This window comes from Myotis yumanensis, unplaced genomic scaffold (genome assembly GCF_028538775.1).
Source record: "Myotis yumanensis isolate MYYU_CA2020_CCGP unplaced genomic scaffold, mMyoYum1.0.hap1 SCAF_10, whole genome shotgun sequence".
Taxonomy (NCBI): Eukaryota; Metazoa; Chordata; class Mammalia; order Chiroptera; family Vespertilionidae; genus Myotis; species Myotis yumanensis.
Window position 1 is genome coordinate 42,336,749 of NW_027223761.1, and position 23,097 is coordinate 42,359,845.

The window sequence follows — 23,097 nt, forward strand, 5'->3', positions numbered from 1 at the left end:
ACCTCCCAATCCGCCCTGCTCTGTGCATGACAGGGGGCGGCACCCCAACTCCCCAATCGGCCCTGCTCTGAGCCTGACCAGGGGCTGCACCTAGGGATTGGGCCTGCCCTCTGCCACCCGGGAGCAGGCCTAAGCCAGCAGGTCGTTATCTCCCGAGGGGTCCCAGACTTCGAGAGGGCACAGGCCGGGCTGGGGGACTCCCCCCCCCCCCCGCGAGTGCACAAATTTTTGTGCACCAGGCCTCTAGTATAGACAATAAAAAGCAGTGTACTGAAAGAAAGTATTATCCTCAGATCTCTCATCAGCTGCCTGGGTCTCTCTTTTTTTTTAAAATCCTCACTGGAGGATATGTTTTAATTGATTTTGAGAGAGAGAGAGAGAAATCACTTAGTTGCCTCGGGGGATGGAACCTGCAACGTTTTGGTGCACAGGATGATGCTCCAACTGAGCCATCCAGCCAGGGTGCTACCTGGGTCTTTTTAATTTTTTTTTTTTAATTGATTGGTTTCAGAGAGAAAGAGAAAGGGAGAATCAGATAAAAACATCAATAATGAGAGAGAAACATCGATCGGCTGCCTCCTGCACACCCCCCACTGGGGATCGATCCTGCAACCTGGCCCTGGAGGAATCGAACCCGGGACCCTTTAGTATGCAGGCCGATGCTCTGTCCACTGAGCCAAACTGGCCAGGGCTACCTGGATCTTTTTAATAAACTGATCTCACTTCTGTCAGCTACTGTTCTGCAGCCCATTTGCAAAGGGGATGCATTGAATACAATCTGACATTCTGGGGTCTTTTTGTTAAATATAATTGAGGTATGTGTACTATGCTGCCTCTTGGCAAACTTAATGATCTTAAGAGTTCATACATGCAGGTGAAAAAATTATAAATAGAATTTCCTTAAAATGGGACAGGTGGAACAAAAAAAAAAAAGGAGAGCCTTTTAGCAAAGAGGGCATGCTTACTAGTGGTTAGTATGCTGTTAATTTTGTAAAAAGTCCTGACCTTTTATTTTGGAGTTAATGCCACCTGCATGTCTAGTTTGAGTGCAGTAAAATAGAATCTCAAATCACACTTATTTTCATCCTTTCCCAGTATTTTATGTTTGTTTCGGTAGTAGCAGAGTACGCCAACTCTTTTATATTGCCCTTTTTTGCTGGAAAATGTTGTATGTTGAATAAAATTTTCTATTAAAAAAGTTATTGTTTACAAAAGAAAATTAAGATTAAGATGGGTTGATTCTTTGGCCTGTAGTTTTATGGAAAAAATGGTATATATTTTAGTGTCCATTATACACTATTGAGAATGTTTTCTGTAATGATACTAAATTAATGTCATTTGTAGTTTTCTGTTTTGTAGTCATGGTTTTTTGTTTTATCATAGAACTTAAATAGTAAATTCAGGTGTTAGTCTCCTAAATAAATTTTTGGCTGCATAGTAAGATTGGAAATATGTTTTCCCTCTAGGAACTTCGTTTAGAGGATTATCAGGCTAACCGGAAAGGCCCCCAGAACCAGGTGGGAGCAGGTACCACAACTGGCTTGTTTGGGACGTCTCCGGCCACGTCTAGTGCAACAGGACTCTTCAGCTCCTCCACCACTAATTCAGGCTTTGCATATGGTCAGAACAAAACAGCCTTTGGAACTAGTAAGCAATTGACATCATATTGGGCTATATTGAGGAGGGACAGACAACTAAAAGTAAACCATAACTAAAAATAACGTCATAAGTGCTAAGGAGAAAAATAATTCAGGGATGCTGAAGGAATAAGGAGGGCGTGGTGTTTTGGGGGAGGTAGGGAGGCATACAGTGTTTTTGTGTTCTTTTTTAACTTTTTTTAAAAATTGTTTAAAGTATTACAAATAGTAGTACATATGTCTCCTTTTTTTCCCCATTGACCTTCCCCCAACCTCCCCTACCCCGCTCCCCCCCCGCCCCACACATGTCCTCACCCCACTCCCCTGTGTCTTGTGTCCATTGGTTATGCTTATATGCATGCATACAAGTCCTTCGGTTGATCTCTTATCCCCAACACTTCCCAGAGGAGACATACAGTTTTAAATGAAGATGGTTAAAAAGGGCTTTACTAATGAAGTAACATTTTTTGTTGTTAATACTCACCCAAGTATATTTTTCCATTGATTTTATTTTTTAATATATTATTGATTTCAGGGGGGGGGGGGGGGGGAGAGACAGAGAGACAGAGAGGCTGACTCAGTGAGAGAGAATCATTGATCAGCTGCCTTCTGCACGCCTCATACAGGGGATCAAACCCACAACCCAGGCATGTGCCCTGACCAGGAATTGAACCATGACCTGCTGGTTCATAGGTCGAAGCTCAACTACTAAGCAAACCGGCTGGTCCATTGATTTTTAGAGAGAGTGGAAGGGAGGGGGAGAGACAGAGAGAAACATATATGCAAGAGAGACACATTGTTGGTTGCCTCCCACACACACCCTGACCGGGGGCAGGGACTAAGCCTGTAACTGAGGCCAACATTATATCCCACTGAGCCAAATCGGCTAGGGCTATTGAGGTAACATTTGAGCAGCCACCTAGCTGAAGAAGGTGAGGCATAAAACTGTATAGATTTTTTGGGGAAGAACATTCCAGCTAGAGGAAACTAAATCTAAAAATCTATGTTTTTGCCAAAGGAGAGACAAGGGGAAGTACTGGGGAATATAGGGACAGTATTTTGAAGGACTTCGTGGGCCAGTGTCAAGATTTGAATTTTTATTTGAGTTGGGAAGCCATTAAAGGGTTTAGAACAGCAGTTCTCAACCTTTGGGGGTCGAACGACCCTTTCACAGGGGTCACCTAAGACCATCGGAAAACACATATATAATTGCATATTTTTGTGATTAATCACTATGCTTTAATTATGTTCAATTTGTAACAATGAAAATACATCCTGCATATCAGATTATTTACATTACAATTCATAACAGTAGCAAAATTACAGTCATGAAGTAGCAACGAAAATAATTTTATGGTTGGGGGTCACCACAACATGAACTATATTAAAGGGTCACGGCATTAGGAAGGTTGAGAACCACTGGTTTAGAAAGAGAAATCATATGATTGTGAGTGAAGGATCATTCTGGTAGCTCCTATATTAAGAGTGGATTGTAAGGGGACATGGGTGGAAACAAATCAGTTAGAAAAGCTAGTGTTCTATCTACATGAGAGATGATGTGGCTTGAATGAGAATGGTGCTGTGGAGATGGTAAGAATGTCAATTTGACTAGAACTAATGGGATTTGCTAGTAGATTGATTTGATGTAAGGTGTGAAAGAAGTCTAGGATGATTACTAAATTACTTTATAAATATATTACTTTTGCAAAGGTAATACACATACATGATATAAAGTTTATGAAATACTTTTTAAAAAGTATTTATAGCCAAAAATCTTTTCTTTCCCTCCCTAAGCCACCAGTTTGCCTCTGGACAAATAGCAAAAGTTAGACTTTTCGTAGATTTCTAGAGGGATCTATGCACACACCCAAAAATACACTAATAAACACATTTTAAGTGGCATTTAACATTCTCTTCAGTTTTCATATTCTGTGATTTCATTTAGCCACATATTCTTTGAGTATTGTCATGTCACACCCTATGCTAAATATCCTATGTAATAAAAGCCTAGCCCTAACCGGTTTGGCTCAGTAGATAGATCGTCGGCCTGTGGACTGAAAGGTCCCAGGTTCCATTCCTGTCAAGGGCATGTACCTTGGTTGCGGGCACATCCCCAGTAGGGAGTGTGCAGGAGGCAGCTGGTAGATGTTTCTAACTCTCCCTCTCCCTTCCTCTCTGTAAAAAATCAATAAAATATATTTAAAAAAATAAATAAAATAAAAGCCTAATATGCAAATTGACCAGCAGAACGAGCGGTCGCTATGACGCGCACTGACCACCAGGGGTCAGATGCTCGACACAGGAGCTTCCCAGCCCACAGGCCCCAGGCCATCCAAGGTGGGTGCCAGCAAGGGGCCCCCCCTCCCCAATCGCCCTGCCATTCGCCTCCCTCTGCAGGAGGCAACCATTGGTGGCGGTGGGGGGCAGGGTCGATGAGTGGATGGCGCCTGGCCATCCAAGGCAGGTGCCAGCGGGGGGCCCGCTGGTTGCCCCACAGATTGGCTCTGATCACCAGCCAGGCCTAAGGACCCTACCCATGCACAAATTTCGTGCATTGGGCCTCTAGCATTGATATAAAGAGAAAGCCTCTGTTCTGAAGAAAAACTTCGTCTAACAAGGTTAAAATGCACACATAGACTTTGAATGTAGCATGCTGTCTTCTAAAATAGAAAAAAGTTATGGGCTCAAGAAGGAGGATCACTTAGTTCAGCCAGGGTTCTTGGACTCAGTATTATTGTAAGAATTAAAATCTGAAGGAAATCTGGAGTTAGGTGAAATAGGTTGGAAAATGAAACAGTTACTCGGTTTGAGTAGGGCAATAGAGATGTAATCTATATAATAAGACTGTTGTAGTAACTGGATAATGTGAGGTTCGGAGTTTTTTGCCCTCCATTTATTTTTCCTTTTCTTTATTTCTATTTCCTGAAAGGTACAACTGGATTTGGGACAAATCCAGGTGGTCTCTTTGGCCAACAGAATCAGCAAACGACCAGCCTCTTCAACAAACCATTTGCCCAGGCCACAACCACCCCGAACACTGGCTTTTCCTTTGGTAATACCAGCACCCTAGGACAGCCGAGCACCAACACCATGGTAAGGAAACAGGCCCTTAAATATCATGTGTACTGGTTAATAATGTGGATTTTGTAATTAAAGAAAACACGATAATTTCAAGAGAAACATCAGAAGTGCTTTATGCAAAGTAATGTCCATCGCTAGCTACACATTTCCCCCATCTTTCAGGTAATTTGTGGGTACTGTCCCAATAGAACTTTTCTTGTTTTGAGACAAACCATTCAGAGACCCAGTTTTCCACTTCTTTGTTTTGAAGTGCTGCTCAGAAAGTGCATGTGCCATCGATAGGAACAAGTGGTAATCTGAAGGAACAAAGTCTGGTGAATACGGCGGGTGGGTTAATACTTCCCAGACAAGATCTTTTAGTGTGCCTTTAACTGGTTTTAAAGTGTGTAATGGTACGTTATCATGAAGCAAAATTACTTAGCTGTGTCTTCTGGCCCATTCTCATCGTTTTATGATCAAAGTGTGGTTCAATATGATTATTTGTTGTTGGTAGCCATGAGTATTAACCGTTTCACCTGATTTTAGAAGCTCATAATACACCACACCTTCCTGATCCCACCAAAGGCAGAATTGTCTTCTTATCGAAGCGATTTGGCCTTGCAGTCAATGTTGATAGTTGACCTGGATCAACCTATGATTTTGTGCGTTTGGGATTCTCAAAATAAATCCACTTTTCATCACCAGTCACAATTCAATGAAAAAAGACTTTCTTTCGTGCCATTGAAGCAACATTTTACTGATGACTTTTCGGTTTTCCATTTGTCTTTCGTTCAGTTGATGTGGCACCCATTTTCCTTCCTTTAAAATCTTTCCCATTGCTTGTAAACAATCGGAAATTGTTTGCTGAGCAACATTTACTCTTTCTGCAAGTTATTTTTGAGTTTGACACACATCTTCAACTAATAATGCTTGTAATTGTTGGTCTTCAAACTTTTTCGATTGACCTGGACATTCTTTGTCTTTCACATCGAAGTCATCATCACTTTTAAAGCATTTAAACCAGCGTTCACAAGTGTCTTGAGATAGAGCATGTACACCATAAGCTTCCCAAAGTATATGATAACTTTCAGCAGCACTTTTTTTCAAAATAATGAATTAAAACTTCCTATAAATGCTCTTTTTGGCACGAAATTCGACATTTTTAAGCATAAAAATATCTGTGATGTTAATACCTTCAGCAAATTTGACATATGAAGTTTTGAAGCTTGTCAATACAACAAAATAGCATACATATCAAATAGTATATATATTCAACATGTGTAACTCCACCTATTGAAAAATATCTACCTTAGTAACAGGTACACCTGGTAACTCCAGGTCTTATTTATAGAGCTAAGTAATTAGGATTTTATCATGTCAAAGCAAGTTCTACCTGTACTACATTTCTTAAGGATTGATGATATGTAGTAATGGGAAGAGAGCAAAATTTTTGAATAATTAATACCTAGATTCTATTTCAGGCTCTACTCTGTACTCATTGAGAGGCTGTAGAGCAAGTCACTTATCTTTTCTGAGCATATTTTCTTATCACTAAGAGCTGCTGGGTATACTACAGTTTGCCACCCTGAAGCTACACTTTAGGGCATTGACTCCAGCCATTCTGTAGATTGTAGGAGAAAATAGTTATAAATTACTGGCTATATTTCAGAATGTTCTTTTAGTTTGTTCCCTTAAGCAGAGTCAGGCAAAGAAGTTTAATTAATTAAAATAAATAAAGGGAGAGCCACATCTCAGAGCCATATTGGGTAAATGCTTCTGTGTAGAAAGTAAAAGAGGAATTCCTTACATCATTACTAGTTTTATCTAGGGGCTCTTTTAGGGAAGTATACAGTTAAAGGGAATTCGAGGTATGCTTTTTTATTAGAATTCTTGGAATTTACCAAGAATTACCAAGGTCTGTCTCTAATTCTTTTATATGTTCAGAGTTTTAGAGATACTCTGCCTGATGAAAAAACAAGTACAGCTATTTCCACCAAAAAATCATCAAAATACTTGCAAACCGAATTCAGCAGCATATTGAAAAGGATTATATATATACCATGACCAAGTGGGAGTTTTCCCAGAAAAGTTGGTTCAGCATATCCTACATACTAAAAGCCTAATATGCTAAGTGTCTGGTTTACTGGTCGTCCGTTCAACCAATCAAGGCGTAATATGCTAATGATATGCTAGGGCGCTCAACCACTCACTATGACATGCACTGACCACCAGGGGGCAGACGTTGCAACTGGTAGGTTAGCTTGCTGCTGGATCCGGTCCGGCCAATAAGGACTGAGTGAGATGGGCCGGACATGCCCTGGAGCCCTCCCACAGTCCCTCCCCAGCTGGCCAACCTCCCCCGTCTCTCTCTGGCCCCAGTCTTGCACTGGTGGGGTCCCTTAGCCTGGCTTGCACCGTCTCGCAATCCGGGACCCCTCAGGGGATGTTGGACAGCCAGTTTCAGTCCAATCCCACAGGGGGAGTGCCGCTCAGCCAGAAGCTGGACTCACGGCTGGCTAGCACAGCGGTAGTGGTGGGAGCCTCTCCTGCCTCCGTGGCAGTGCTAAGGATGTCCGACTGATGGCTTAGGCCCACTCCCCTGTGGGATCAGGTTGAAACTGGCTCTCTAACATCCCCCGAGGGGTCCTGGATTGCGAGAGGGTGCAAGCCAGGCCGAGGGACCCCACCTGTGCACAATCAGGCCTGGGAGGGACTGTGGGAGGGCTCCAGGGCATGTCAGGCCCATCTCGTTCAGTCCTGATTGGCTGGATCCCAGCAGCAAGCTAACCTACCAGTTGGAGCATCTGCTTCCTGGTGGTTAGTGCACATCATAGCGAGCAGTTGAGCAGCCTTAGCATATCGTTAGCATATTACGCTTTGATTGGTTGTTGGGTTTTTCTGCCATTTGGTCTATTTGCACGTTACCCTTTTATTATATAGTATAGGACTAGAGGGCCTGGTGCACGAATTCGTGCACGGGTGGAGTCTGGCCAGCCCACCCCAATGGGGGCCAACGGGTCAGGTCGGCAGGGGGGCAGGGGAGGGACATGGGAGGTTGGCCAGCTGGCCCCGCCCCTTATGAGCCAGTTGGCCACTGCAGTGGGCATCATAGCGACCAGTCGTTCCAGTCATTCTGGTGTTCCAGTCGCTGGCTTTTTATAAATATAGATAATATGGGGTGAAGTACTCTGATATATTCTACAACATGGATGGACCTTTACACATGCTAAGTGAAAGAAGCCATTTACCAAACACCACATTTTGTATCATTCCTTTATGTGAAATGTTCAGGATGGACAAATCCATGGAAACAGAAGGTAGATTAGTGATTGGTTATCTAGGAATGGGGGGTGGGGTGACTGCTAATGGGTGTGGGTTTTTTTTAATATATTTTTTTATGATCTCAGAGAGGAGGAGAGAGGGAGTGAGAGATAGAAGCATCAGTCATTGATCTGCCTCCTGCATGCCCCCTACTGGGGATCGAGCCTGCAACCCAGGCATGTGCCCTGACCCGGAATCAACCTGTGACCTACTGGTTCATAGGTCGATGCTCAACCACTGACCAGCACCAGCTGGGCCCTGGGGTTTCTTTTTATAGTGATAAAAGTGTTCTAAATTTAGAGAGAGAGGATGGTTGCACAAAACCATTGAATAGTGTATAAATGAGTAAATTTTATGATATATAAATTATGTTTCAATGAAACTGTTTAAAAATACTACTTTAAATTGTCACTTCAACAATAGTCCATTAGTGCAGTAATTTTCTTTTGTGAACTAATGCATAAGTAAAATATCTTAAACATTGGGCAATACAAGCTTTGCTTATTTGAAATTTGGTTCTGCCACTCCATAGCTGTGACATATTGGTCAAATTTTTGACTGCTCTGAGGTTTATTTTCCTTAGGAAAATTGCCCAGCTTTTTAGGGTTGTTGTGAAGAAAAGAAATGCTCTATGTAGACACTACTTATCACATAAACTTAAAAAGAGTCAACTATTATTATTAATCTAAGAAAATCTCTTAAAATGACTACTGTAGGACATCTTTTAATCTAGGTTATCTTTTGCAGGGTTTATTTGGAGTAACCCAAGCCTCGCAGCCGGGAGGTCTTTTTGGGACAGCTACAAACACCAGCACTGGGACAGCATTTGGAACAGGAACAGGTCTCTTTGGGCAGACCAGTACTGGATTTGGTGCTGTTGGTTCGGTGGGTTTTTACATTTGATTATAATATGAAGATGTGTCTAAATCTATTAAGGGAATTTCTAAAAAATATTTGACTTGTTTTTCAAATATTTTATTGGGTATATTATATGATTTGATACTGAAAAGTTATTAGGTAACTTTAATAGGTCACTTTTCAAATAGTAAGTTCTTTTTTAAACTTCTTTACCTCATTTGTGTGCAGTTTACTTTTGATAGCAAACTATCCTCCAATTTGTTAATTAAAATTGTTGAGTCTAAATTGAGATGCTTTCATTCTTAAATCAGGTAATTTTTAACTTTTCGTTCTGACCTGTTTTAGGTGACAAGTTGATATGATATTTGAGAATTAAATATTTTTGGTATTGATCAAATTGTTAATTGTTGGTGTTTTTACAATTCTCATGTTGCTGGAGGCTTAACTGAATTATTTTCCTTGTTAAGTTATTTAAGTAAATTTTAATTTTAGAATGTGCTTGACCTAAAAACAATAATAAATTCTTGATTACCACTTAAATTGTATGAGAGTTAGTATGAAGCAGTCAATCTGTATTATGTACCCATTATAAAAAGCTTTAAACATATTGTTGTGGGTAATTTTAAAAAATCTCCAAAACATGTAGTTCTGATTTTATAGAGATTGGAGTCTCTTATTTCTTAACTTTGTTTGGTTAGCTAGTTGCGGTGAGGAATTGTGAAAATTATATAATGCCTCTGAAAGTTATTTTTAAATAACCTTATTGAGATATTGTCTACGTACCATACAATTTACCCTTTTAAAGATTACAATTCAGTGGCTTTTATTATAGTCACAGAATGTAAAACTATCACCACAGTCAATTTTAGAATATATTTATCACCCTAAAAGGGAACCTCATACTCATCACTTCTCATTGCCCCCAATTACCTCAGGCCTGCTTTCTGTCTATGAATTTACCTATTTTGGTCATTTCATATAATGGAATCATATAATGTGTGGTCTTTTGTGACAGATTTCTTTTGCTTAATGTTTTGAAGGTTCATTTATATCAGTGGTTCTCAACCTTCCTAATGCCGCGATCCTTTAATACAGTTCTTCATGTTGTGGTGACCCCCAACCGTAAAATTATTTTCGTTGCTACTTCATAACTGTAATTCTGTTACTGTTATTAATCATAATGTAAATACCTGATATGCAGGATGTATTTTCATTGTTACAAATTGAACATAATTAAAGCATAGTGATTAATCACAAAAACAATATGCAATTATATATGTGGTTTCCGATGGTCTTAGGCGACCCCTGTGAAAGGGTCATTCGACCCCCAAAGGGGTTGCGACCCACAGGTTGAGAACCGCTGATTTATATTATAGAATGCTTAAGTTTTTTATTGTAATTGCTTCTACTGGCTAATTAAATACATGATATATTTCGTTTATCAGGTTAAGAAAAATATTTGATTCCTGTATTATTTTTCTTTGCCTCTCTAAAATCTTCTGTTTGCTAAGGGATTTCCATTAACTTCTGAGGCTGTATTCATAATGTTAATGTTGCTCAGACTAGTTTACTTTTCTGCTAGTCTTTTTTTTTAAATATATTTTTATTGATTTCAGAGAGGAAGGAAGAGGGAAAGAGAGATAGAAACATCGATGATGAGAGAGAATCATTGATCAGTTGCCTCCCGCATGTCCCCCACTGGGGATTGAGCCCACAACCCAGGCATGTGCTCTTGACTGGAATCAAACCCGGGACCTTTCAGTCCACAGACTGATGCTCTATCCACTGAGCCAAACCAGCTAGGGCTCTGATAGTCTTTATTCATCCTCCTTTTATCTTTTTTTAAAAAAAATATTTTTATTGATTTCAGAGATGAAGGGAGAGGGAGAGAGATAGAAACATCAGTGATGAAAGAGAATTGTGGATCTGACATCTCTCTTTTACTTCACACCAATCCCGCATACCCGAGTTAACCTCTATTTACTGTTTTTTATACTAAAAAATTTTCCTATATTCTGTTCTTTTTAGACCCTGTTTGGCAATAACAAGCTTACTACATTTGGAACCAGCACAACCAGTGCTCCTTCATTTGGTACAACCAGTGGCGGGCTCTTTGGTAACAAACCAACCCTGACTTTAGGAACCAATACAAACACTTCCAATTTTGGTACATATAAAAAGCAGGTTTGACTCTCTTAAAGTTACACTGACTATACCACACATCATTCTCCTGATTCATATGATTGGGAATATTTAAAAATTCTCAGGTAAGCTATAGCTCAATGTCAGTACAAGAGGGAAAGATTTAAAATCATGGACATGGGTTGAGATACAAGAGATATTCAGTTGCCTTTCCTCATTCATATATGTTTGAACTCTCTACTTTGGATAAAATGGGCCATTGAGCACATGCAGCAGTACTTTGCAGAAAGTTGGTTCTCTAATGGAGATAGATTTTTTCCAGAGGACACATTTTCTTTGGATTAGTTTCTTAAATCAGTAGTTGAGAAACCAGAAATGAAACATATTTGGTTGAGATAATACATTCTATTAGGCCAGGTTTTAAACAGGGAAGTAGTGCATAGAAACAAGAATGTCATGATTCTTGTTTTAAATGTTGTTTTTTGTTATTTTTTGAGATTTGATTATTTGAGTCCTTTTTGATTTTGTGGATTTTTAGTTATAGTTGCAAAAGCTTTATTTTTTATTGCACATTCATTGTAAAAAATTCTGAAAATTCAAATAAGATTGAACAATAATTGACAAAACAAGCCCTAAACTATTCTTTGGAAAAATTAAAACCCGTTTAAAAGAAACATTATACAGTATTTATTATGTTAAATGCCTCCCATAACTACCAAATTAAATTTTCTTTTTTTTTTTTTTTTTTAAATATATTTTATTGATTTTTTACAGAGAGGAAGGGAGAGAGATAGAGAGTTAGAAACATCGATGAGAGAGAAACATCGATCAGCTGCCTCCTGCACACCCACCACTGGGGATGTGCCCGCAACCCAGGTACATGCCCTTGACCAGAATCGAACCTGGGACCTTTCAGTCCGCAGGCCAACGCTCTATCCACTGAGCCAAACCAGTTTCGGCGACCAAATTAAATTTTCAAACAAATTCAACATTATTGTGTTAAATCAGATAATGGAAAGTTCATTTTATCACCAAATGAAATAGTGGTTTAAATATTTGCTATGGATTTCAGATACATCATTAGGTGCTGGATATCTGGTGGGATGTGAGTGCAAAGACATGGTTATTTGCCATAGACCAGTAGTCACATAGTTTTTCAGTGAGTTTTTTTAAAAATTGATTTTAGAGAGGAATGGAGAGAGAGAAAATCAATGTGAGAAACATCGATCAGTTGCTTCCCTTACACACTCTGACCGGGAATTGAACCCACCACCTTTTTGTTTATGGGACGACACTCCAACCAACTCAGCCACACCAGCCAGGGCTCAGTGAGTTTTTAAATGATCTTGTAATGTACTGGAGAAAGGGACTATCTTAATTGACCATTAAAAGGTTATATTTTTTCACAGTAATATGAACTATGTGAAGTAGATAGGTCCTTGTCAGGTACCAATTCCAATATTTATGTATTTCGTAACTCCTTTTGCTTGATCGCTCCTAGTAATGATTATCATTCCACCTATAATTCTTTTTGATTGTACTCTATGAAAGAAAGGTTTTGAGGCAGTGGACTTGGTTAACATGGATATCTATTTTGTGTACTTGTTTTTATCTACAGAATTAAGATGGGAAAGATACTTAAGCATTAAATCAGTGCTTTTCAGCCTTTTTTTTTTTAATCACTGTCGTTCCCAAGGAGCCATTTAAGACCATTTTAGCCCTTCCAAGAACCATTTTTGCTCCCTTTGAAAATGCATACATATTTTTTTAAAGTATTGAATGGCTTTGTTTATTTTTAAATTCTTTTTTTATTGATTTCAGAGAGGGCGGGAGAGATAGAAACATCAATGATGAGAGAGAACCACTGATTGGCTGCCTCCTACATGCCCCCTACTGCAGATCATCGCTGCAACTCGGGCCTGTGTCCTTGATGGGAATCGAACCCAGGACCTTCAATCCACAGGCCGACACTCTATCCATTGAGCCAAACCAGCTAGGGTCATATGTTACTTCTATTTGACTTAGTGTTTGTATAGGCTGTACTTGATAAAATAGGCTAGACTTCTGAAATGTATTTGATGTTATTCCATGATTGCAGATTTGGGGTTTATTTGGAGATTTTTGTTTTTGTATAAATATATTTATATTCATGTTCAGTGATTTGAAAATGAAAGGTCTCATCATTATCTGATGTATCTCACCAGCTTACGTGCTGAAGTTGAATTGCCCTTTTTTAAAAATTCCTAATGTTGACTGAGTGCCTGGCAATTAGTAGGTGCTCACTAAAAGTTTGTTAAATGAATTAAAGAATGAATAATTGGGGCCCTAAGAGGAAGGCCTGTAATTTCTAAGTCAGATGGAGGTTGCAGGGCAGCAGTTTTGTTATACTCTTGGAGGAACTTACTTCAGTATTGCTGAGAGATCCAGATCTAAATAAAGCTTTCTTTGGTTTTCCTATTTTGTGGGAAGTTGTCAACTTTGATTTTGTGGGCAGAAATAATCTTGTGATTTAGAAATAAGTCCTATAACAAATCTGGGAATGGAATAAGGTTATACCAAGATTTGGGGCCATCATTATGTCATTGTCATTTACACTATTCAGTATGGGATTGTGCTTCATTCTGGTAGTGATTAATCCACATTATTCAAGGTTGGGATACCTGCTACAACTTATTGGTGTTGCCAGATTGTTCAGTTATTCTTTAGAGTTATCAGCTTGTTTTCTTGGTAAATAATTATGGACAAGTTTAAGTGACTATATGATAATGTCTGAATTTCTGAATAAATGGAATAGATTTAAAGAGGATGAAGATCCTTTGGCTATTTATAAGATGGTACTTAGCAGTAAATCAGTGGTTCTTCTATGCTGCTTTTGTATACAAATAGCTCCTTTAACTGTCCCAGACATCTTTTTTTAAGCTGATTTTTAAAAATTGATTTGAGAGAGCCCGGCCAGTGTGGTTCAGTGGTTGAGTGTCGACCCAGGAACCAAGAGGTCACAGGTTCGATTCCTGGTTGTGTGCTTGAACCGCAGTTAGGGATGTGCAGGAGGCAACCGATAGATGATGTTTTCCTCTCATCGATGTTTATACTCTATCCCTCTCCCTTTCTCTCTCTCTCTCTCTCTCAAAAATCAATAAAATCATTTTTAAAAAATTGATTTAAGAGAAGCATCAATTTGTTGTTCCACTTATTTATGCATTCATTGGTTGCTTCTTATATGTGCTCTGATCAGGGATCGAACCTACAATGTTGGCATATTGGGACAACCCTCTAACTAATTGCGCTACCTGGCCAGTGCTAAGCTGATTTTTTTAAGGTATAATTATATTAGTTTTAAATATACAACATAATGATTCAATATTAATATATATTGGGAAATGATCACCACAATAAGTCCAGTTAATCCCTGTCACCATACATAGTTACAAAATTTCTTTTTCTTGTGATGAGAACTTTTATGATTTACTAAGCAACTTTCAAATATGCAATACAGTATTATTAAATTTAGTCAACATGCTGTACATTATATCCATATGACTTATAACCAGAAATTTACAGTTTTGAACCCCCCCTTTTACCTGTTTCACCTATTCCCCCACCTCTAGCAACCACTGATCTGTTCTATCATGAGTTCACTTTTTATTGTCTTTTTTTTGGATTCTACATATAAGTGAGACCATGTTGCATTTGTATTTTTCTGTCTTTTTTCACTTAGCATAATGCTCCCAAATTTTATCTTGTTGATCAGATTTTATTATATTTTTATCTCAATAATATTCTGTGTGTGTGTGTGTGTGTGTGTGTATCCATATATATATATACACACACACACACACACACACACACACATTTTCTTTATACTTTTATCCATCTTTGGACACTTAGGTTGGTTCCATATCTTGGCTGGCTATCTATCTATCTATCTATCTATCTATCTATCTAAAAGCCCAAGTAACCATTCTACTGGTAGCTATGACGTGCACTGACCACCAGGGGGCAGACGCTCTTACCGGTAGGTTAGCTTGCTGCTGGGGTCCGGCCGATCGGGACTGGGTCAGATGGGCCATACACGCCCTGCAGCCCTCCCACAGTCCCTCTCCAGCCCCGATCGTGCACTGGTGGGATCCCTTGGCCTGACCTGTGCCCTTTCTCAATCCAGGACTGTTGGGGAATGTCCACAGGCCAGGCTGAGGGACCCCACTGGTGCACGAATTTGTGCACTGGGCCTCTAGTCATAAATAATGAACATGGGAATGCATATATTTTTTGAGGCAGTTTTTTCATTTTCTTTGGATAAATATCTGCAAGTGTAATTGCTGGGCTGTATGACAGTTCTACTTTAAATGTTTTGAGGAACTTTGATACTGATTTCCATAGTGGTTACACCATACATTTCCACCAACAGCGCACAATGGTGCCCTTTCTTCCACTTCCTTGCCAATACTTGTTTCTTGCCTTTTTGATGTTGGCCATTCTAACAGGTGTGAGGTAATAATTTATGTGGTTTTGATTTGCATTTTACTGGTAATTAGTGATATTGAGCACCTTTTTTGTGTACCTGTTGGCCAAATGTAAAATGTTTATTCAGATTCTCTGCCCATTTTCTAATCAGATTTTTTTTTTTTTTGCTATTGAAGTGAATTATTTCTTCATGAATTTTGGATATTAACCATTTGTTCAGATGTATGATCTGCAAATATTTTCTCCCATGCAGTAGGTTGCCTTTCATTTTACTGATGGTTTTCTTTGCTATATAGAAGCTTTTTAGTTTGATGTAGCCCCACTTGATTGTTTTTGCTTTTGTTGCCTTTGCTTTTGGTTTCAGATCCAAAAAATCATCGCCAAGATAGATATCAGGGAGATTACCACATATGCTTTCTTATAGGAATTAGTTGGTTTCAGGTCATATGCTTTCTTATAGGAATTAGTTGGTTTCAGGTCTTATGTTTTAAGTCTTTTTAATCCATTTTGTGTATGATGTAAGATAGTGGTCCATTTTGATTCTTTAGCATGTGGCTGTCCAGTTTTCCCAATATCATTCATTAAAGAGACTATCCTTTCCCATTCGTATATTCTTGATTCCTTTGTTGTAAATTAATTGATCATGAATTGATCATGAATTGTTCTTAATTTTAAAAATTGTTTTGAAATGACAGAGGTGATAAACTTTTGTCAGTAAGAATCTGAGGAAATGTGTGGTATAAACAGTGTAAGTTGGGACTTATTTCCCTCCCGTGGGTTTGAGGTAGTTCACAAATATTTTGTTTTCTGCTGTTTATGGGGATGGATGATACCTTCTGGTTAAATTTTAACTCAAAAAGAATATCTCCAAGTACATTTTTTTTCTTAAATATAGTTTTATTTATTTCAGAAAGGAAGGGAGAGGGCGATAAAAATATCAGTGATGATTTATTACCCAAATATTTTGACATTTTGCAAGGTCAGCTGCCTCCTGTATGCCCCCTACTGGGGATTGAGCCCTCGACTTGGGCATGTGCTCTGACCTGGAATCGAACCGTGACCTCCTGGTTCATAGGTATACATAAAACCACTGAGCCATGCCAGCCGAGCCATTTTTTTTTTCTAAAAGAATTGATTGTGCTTGAGTAGGCAGTACTCCATTTTTGTAGCAAAGCTATTAAATAGCACAATTGAAAAGATTTAATAAATGTATGAATTAAATGTATTAACATGAAGTCAGATTACTGCTTGGATTTTTAAATGACTTTAGAAATATGTTCTCAAATTGTTTAAATTCTTCACCTTTTTTCTTAATCTTTTTTATTGAGATAATAATCCAACTATTGACCTGACTGTATAATCTTAGGTGATACTGTCATATATTCCAAGATACTCTGTTTATTCTATAAATCTTTTGTATTTGTTCCTCTCCATGATATCTTTAAAAAAGACTTTCAAGTATTTTACCAACAAGGTTTGCTGGCCAATGATTGATTATTGTTTTCCTCTTATGAAAGAGATTAATGATATGTTTATTAGGGTTTTTTTTGTTGGTATGTAGCTCCAAAAAAAGTGCAGAAACAGTGTGGACACATCTGAACAAAAGAGAAATAATAGCAGTAATGTGATGTATGTGTGTTTGTGGGGAGATCTGTGGAATTTACAGGGGCATCAGGAGTTTTCTAAATGATGGGTCATAGTGAAGGAGGATGGTTTGTTCAACTCTCCATTATCTCTTTGAAACAATTCAATTCAAGAAAAGTTTATGAATGGTTCTTTTCTTTTTAATATCAACTAGCTGAATACTTGAGTGCTTCTGTGAGCTGATTGAATATGACACCATTAAAGCTTCTCATGTGTGATCAGCCACTTATTATCCATGTGATGTCCATTTGTTCAAAACAAAAGTTGCTTTAGAGATTTTTATTTTATTTTATTAAACCTATTTTTATTGATTTCAGAGAGGAAGGGAGAGGGATAGAGAGATAGAAACATCAATGATGAGAATCATTGATTGGCTGCCTCCTGCACGCCCCCATACGCAACCCAGGCATGTGTCCTTGGCCGGAATCGAACCTGGGACCCTTTAGTCCGCAGGCCAACACTCTATCCACTGAGCCAAACTGGCTAGAGCGCTTAAGAGATTTTTATAGGTAATTTTCCCTTAGCAAGAACCTTTAGAATCAGTAAAGTGTCTTTATTTGTTGACTGTCTTATTTTTTAGTGAAAGTTTGAGGGAATGTTTTTTTTTTAAATATGTGTTTTTATTGATTTTTTACAGAGAGGAAGAGAGAGGTATAGAGAGCTAGAAACATCAATGAGAGAGAAACATTGATCAGCTGCCTCCTGCACACACCCCACAGGGGATGTGCCGGCAACCAAGGTACATGCCCCTGACTGGAATCGAACCCGGGACCCTTCAGTCCACAGGCCAACGCTCCATCCACTGAGCCAAACCAGTCAGTCAGAGCGAGAGAATGAATTTTTCTTCTAATAATTTATCATGAGACATAGGTTGGAGACTTTGAGCCTCACAACGGTAATGTTTCCCAAGCTCAAGCACAATCACTTTGCTTTTAAAAATTGGATATTATCCTATATTGAATTGGTATTTCAAGGTTGAAATGTATTAATAGGAAAACTTGTAGTATTAATAAATTAGCCTACCATTAGGATATCTAACTGAAAGGATGTAAAAGTTAGGGTCAGACTGCTTTGCATTAAAGTCCCTTGTGCAGGAAAGTGAGAGTTGTATTTAAAGTACAGTCCACTCATTCTTTTGTCTTTCTAGGTTTTGGCACAAATACCAGTGGGAACAGTATTTTTGGAAGTAAACCAGGACCCGGGACTCTGGGAACTGGGCTTGGTACAGGATTTGGAACAGGTAAGGAATTGTACAATGAGATTTAGGAAGTAATAATTTTGGCTTTCTGATTGCTGGAACTTAAGACTTGTATTTGATATATGCCTGGAAATTAGAGGTCTAAATTTTCATTTTCACAAATGGATTTATAAAACATAAATCCAGTTATACTTTGCCAGGTTTTAAAACATTGCCACATTTTTCTTATGTTCCCTTTCTATAAAATGTTTGTCCTCTGACAGTCTTGGTCTATCTGGGGTTTTCAGTGTGTAATGCAAGACTTGTTAATATGGTGACATTTTTAACTTTGGGTTCCCCTGTGTTATCTTTGTGACCAGGATTTGAGACCTTGAGCTATATGTTGAGTAAGCTTTACTACCCAAATATTCTGACTTTTTGCAGAGTCTGTGCATACTTTTCAATTCTTTTCACCTTGATACAGAGCTGCGATGTCACACCTCCTGCTGTTGATAATTTTTTTTTTCAGTGTCTTTGGAGACATTGACCCTTCTACCTGCCTAGCTGCTTTAAACAATGGAGAAGTGGTGGTAGTCATAAAATGAATAAGTGTTCTAGCATGTACAGTTCAACAAGGTTGTTCAAGCATATAGTTATGCCTTCTTTCCCAGTTTATCTGACCATAGGTATGGTCATTTACTTCTATACCATTTATTTCTATTGGTCTTTGCTTCCACTGACCAGTTATTTGCTGTCTTTGCTTCTATGCGCTGATTGTTTGTCATCCTTTTTAATAGAATATTTTATACTCTACGAACTGGTTTGTTTTTTTTTAATCAAAGATATAAGTGCTTGTAAAATATTTTTCAACAATATAGTAGTATCATGAAAAGTCCACATATTTCAGTTGTGAAGTATAGCTATTGAAAGTTTGGCATGTATCTTGTCAGACCCCTTTAAATATATTTTTCAAACATGTGCTTAAATATATATACACATATATAGGCTTTTTTTGTTGTATTATTCAATGGAAACTATATTCTACATGAGTGCTTTTTTGTTGTTGTTGTTGTCTTTTATATATATATATATATATTTTTTTTTTTTTTTAATTGATTTTTTACAGAGAGGAAGGGAGAGAGATAGAGAGCTAGAAACATTGATGAGAGAGAAACATCGATCAGCTGCCTCCTGCACATCTCCCACTGGAGATGTGTCCGCAACCAAGGTACGTGCCCTTGACCGGAATCGAACCTGTGACCTTTCAGTCCGCAAGCCAACGCTCTATCCACTGAGCCAAACCGGTTTCGGCCATGAGTGCTTTTTTAAGCCAAATGATGAAATACAGTTAGTTGAATATGGTATTAATGTGGCTGCAACTAGCATTTAAAAAAATATATTTTATTGATTTCAGAGAGGAAGGGAGAAGGGAGAGAGAGATAGAAACATCGATGATGAGAGAGAATCATCAATCAGCTGCCTCCTGAACACCCTCTACTGGGAATCGAGCCTGCAAACCAGGCACTTGCCTGGTTGGGAATCAGTCCATGACCTCCTCATTCATATGTTGACGCTCAACCACTAAGCAACACCAGCTGGGTACAACTAGCATTTTTTTAAAATGAACTGGAATTTTAATAAAATTATTATATAAAGCAAGGTTAAGTATTGTTTTATTTAACTTGTTTTGGTTATGTAGCGTATGAGTGTTCAGGGTCTCAGTGTATTTCATATTATATGCTGCAGTCAAAATGTTTCAAACTGAAAGCAAGTGCCTTATACAGTATTCTGTGTTTCTTGTTTTCATTTTCCATGACATTTTTGGCATGTGTTTTTTCTTTTGTTTCATATGTATAGCTCTAACTCATTTAAAATATATATATATTTTTTATTGATTTCGGAAAGGAGAGGGAGAGAGAGAGACAGAAAGAAACATCAATGATGAGAGAGAATCATTTATCAGCTGCCTCCTACACGCCCCCTGCTGGACTGCAACCCGGGCATTGGAACCCTTCAGTTCACAGGCTGACGACGCTCTATCTATTGAGCCAGACCAGCTAGGGCTAACTCATTCTTTAAATATAACTTCAGTATTTTAGTGTGTGTGTGCGTGTGTGTGTGTGCTCACGCATATATAGTATATACACATACATACACACACTGTAATTTATTTAACTTTTCCTTTTTCGATGGACATTTGAGTTATTTGATATTATTAGCAAAGCATTAATAAAGATCTTTGTGATGTAATTTTGTGTGTTAGTATTATATAGGATTTATTCTTAGAACTGAAATTCTGTCAGAAGAGATACAGATTTTTTACATTTTGGTCAGTATTGCTAACCATTTGCCTTCTAAAAAGAATGCCAGTTTGCATTTTTTGTTTATATTGTATAAAAGTGCTTATTTCTTATACCTTTTCTATATTGTTGGGCTTTTTCATCTTAACATGCATGATAGTGAAAATTGGTATATTGTAATTTGCACTTCACTGATTAGCAGTGAAGGATATCCTTACGTATGTTTACTGGCCATTTTAATCTTCGAATTCCCTATTTCATAATATGTGATCATTGTTTCTTAATTTCTGAGAGTGCTTTATATTTTGTGGATATTCTGTTTGGTTGTATGACAGTTTCATTTGAGCTTTTAAACTTACCTAAATTCTACCACATGTAGAACTAAAAAATTTTTTGTACAGTGTGACTCCTAAACTTAAGAAGAATATGTTGTCTGACGTAAATGTTTTCTTTTAATCCCGGAGGAAAAATTAGCTTTGGTGTGGTCAGATTAAGAGTTTTTCCCCCAGGGTAATTTTGACACTAGACAGGATAGTAACCACAAGTCTAAGGCCTAGGTAAGATGCTGCTCTAATGTCTTATAGATACTTCCACCAAGTCTTTATTTTACCTTGTTCATGTTATCTTATACAATCTTATTTTTACGCGGTCAAAATTGTCATTCTCTCTTCTTTGGCTTTTTGGTCTTGCAGGTTATGATTAGCAGTGCCTTCCCTCGTAGACCAAGATTATAAACTTTTCTATCACCTCTTTTGTGATGCTGTTGTCTTCTATTCCACCATAACATAATATCTCAGCCTTTTTATTAGTTTGAATATATTTTGTTTTTCTTAAAGAGTTCTACCTCACAGACAATGAACTGCATTTTTATTACTGTTATATATTCCTAATTCATGCCTTGTTCCCATAAACTAAAAGGTAAATAGAATTAATAAAGAATTTTAAACCCCAACCTTAGCAGCAGATCATATAGGGAAATGAGAATTCGAAGACCAAGCACATGCTATTGGAATTCTTTGATGATTGATTACATCTGCTAAAGCAGATTTTTAGCTTTGAGAGGAATGTGTCTGGAGACTACTGTATATAAACTTCCACATTCATGAACTCTGCATTTCATGGTATCATAAGTAGAATAACACTATAGCTTTGGGCTGAGTTTTTGGGGGGGCATTAGGTAAATCGGTATTCCTGTGCAGCTTCTTGTTTTCAGTGATGTAGATTCAAACTCATACCTCAAAAGAAGTAAATTTCCCTGTAACATAGGCCTCTGCCTACTTCATGCATAATTGACTGGAAATATGAAATATAAATATATATATATATAAAAATAAAGATTTGATGTACACTTAGATTTAAGTGATCAATCAATAGAAAATATTTTATATTATTTGGTATGTGATTAAAGTCCCCTTTCCCCCATGTGCTTCGATGAAGGAACTCTCATTAAATCATGGGCATATCAGTTTCTTCATAGTGACATTAACTATCAACATTATCAATGGCATGCCATTTTCTTGGTAATTCCTTAGTAGTATTGTTAAGAAGTTTTAGTACTTAAAGTTTCCTATGAAATAATAAGTTTAAGGGTACAGCTAATAAAGTCAATAGTTATACTAAGATATACACAGAAAAATCTACCCCATGCTAATTCTAAAATTTATTAGAAGATCTCAAAAGGAATATAATTATTTTCACTTTTTTGTGGAGTTTTTGAGATCTCTATTACCATGGTGCCCCCATATATCTTCCTTATGACTTCTCCACCTAATCATAAGTACAGAACATTTCATAAATTGACATTCTCATACTCAAGAATGTCCCTGGTAAGTCCTTTCATTAAGCATCAAGTGCTACTTGTGCATACTATAAGACAGAGCTAGATAAAATACATCATTCCCTTGATAAATTTTAACAGTATGCAGGCCATTTTGTGACAGTCCCTTTCCAGGTCACCTGAACCTCTCAATATCTTTTTATACTTTTGTGGGTTATTGAAATATAGTGGTTTTTAGAATGGTTGTTGGTTCTTTATTCATGGCTGCTGCAAAGGTAAGGGAAATACATACCCATTCAGAACAGACATTTTTATCCATTTTATATGTTTGTGGATTTCATCTAAGTTTTTATTTGGGAGTAAAGACGTGTTTGCTATCTAGAAGAATAAAGAATCCTGAAATTTGGCCAATAACTATGTCCTTTGAGAGAGTAATATAATTTTAGTTTTTCTTGGAATTTTCACCAAATTCTAATGGTTTAGGATTTAGTCCCTGTTCCAGAATAGGATTTTTAAGGTGAAATAATCCCATTGCTACATTGTTTTCTTATTATTATTACTGAGATTGGACAGTTAGGGAATATTTTGTCCATTTAGTAGTCACCCTCACTATTTTAGAGTGTGAATTTTCTGAGTATAAACTTGCTATTTTTTTTTTTTGGTTATGATTTCAAAGCATTTCCCATTTGATATTTTTAACTTCCAATTGTTATATCT

The 23,097-nt window shown here is 37.7% G+C and overlaps 1 protein-coding gene across 7 annotated transcripts in view; it reads left to right on the forward strand.

Moving 5' to 3' along the window:
* NUP98 (nucleoporin 98 and 96 precursor) overlaps positions 1-23,097 on the forward strand; it is a 110,306-nt gene that overhangs the window by 27,560 nt on the left and 59,649 nt on the right. For 4 of the 7 annotated variants that reach the window (XM_070425499.1, XM_070425504.1, XM_070425505.1 and 1 more), the window contains exons 7-11: positions 1,467-1,647; positions 4,567-4,730; positions 8,766-8,903; positions 10,905-11,043; positions 18,274-18,366. In XM_070425499.1, the coding sequence (XP_070281600.1) occupies positions 1,467-1,647; positions 4,567-4,730; positions 8,766-8,903; positions 10,905-11,043; positions 18,274-18,366 (715 nt within the window). The remainder of the gene's footprint in view (positions 1-1,466; positions 1,648-4,566; positions 4,731-8,765; positions 8,904-10,904; positions 11,044-18,273; positions 18,367-23,097) is intronic. The other 3 variants (XM_070425502.1, XM_070425506.1, XM_070425503.1) reach the window with 2 other exon arrangements.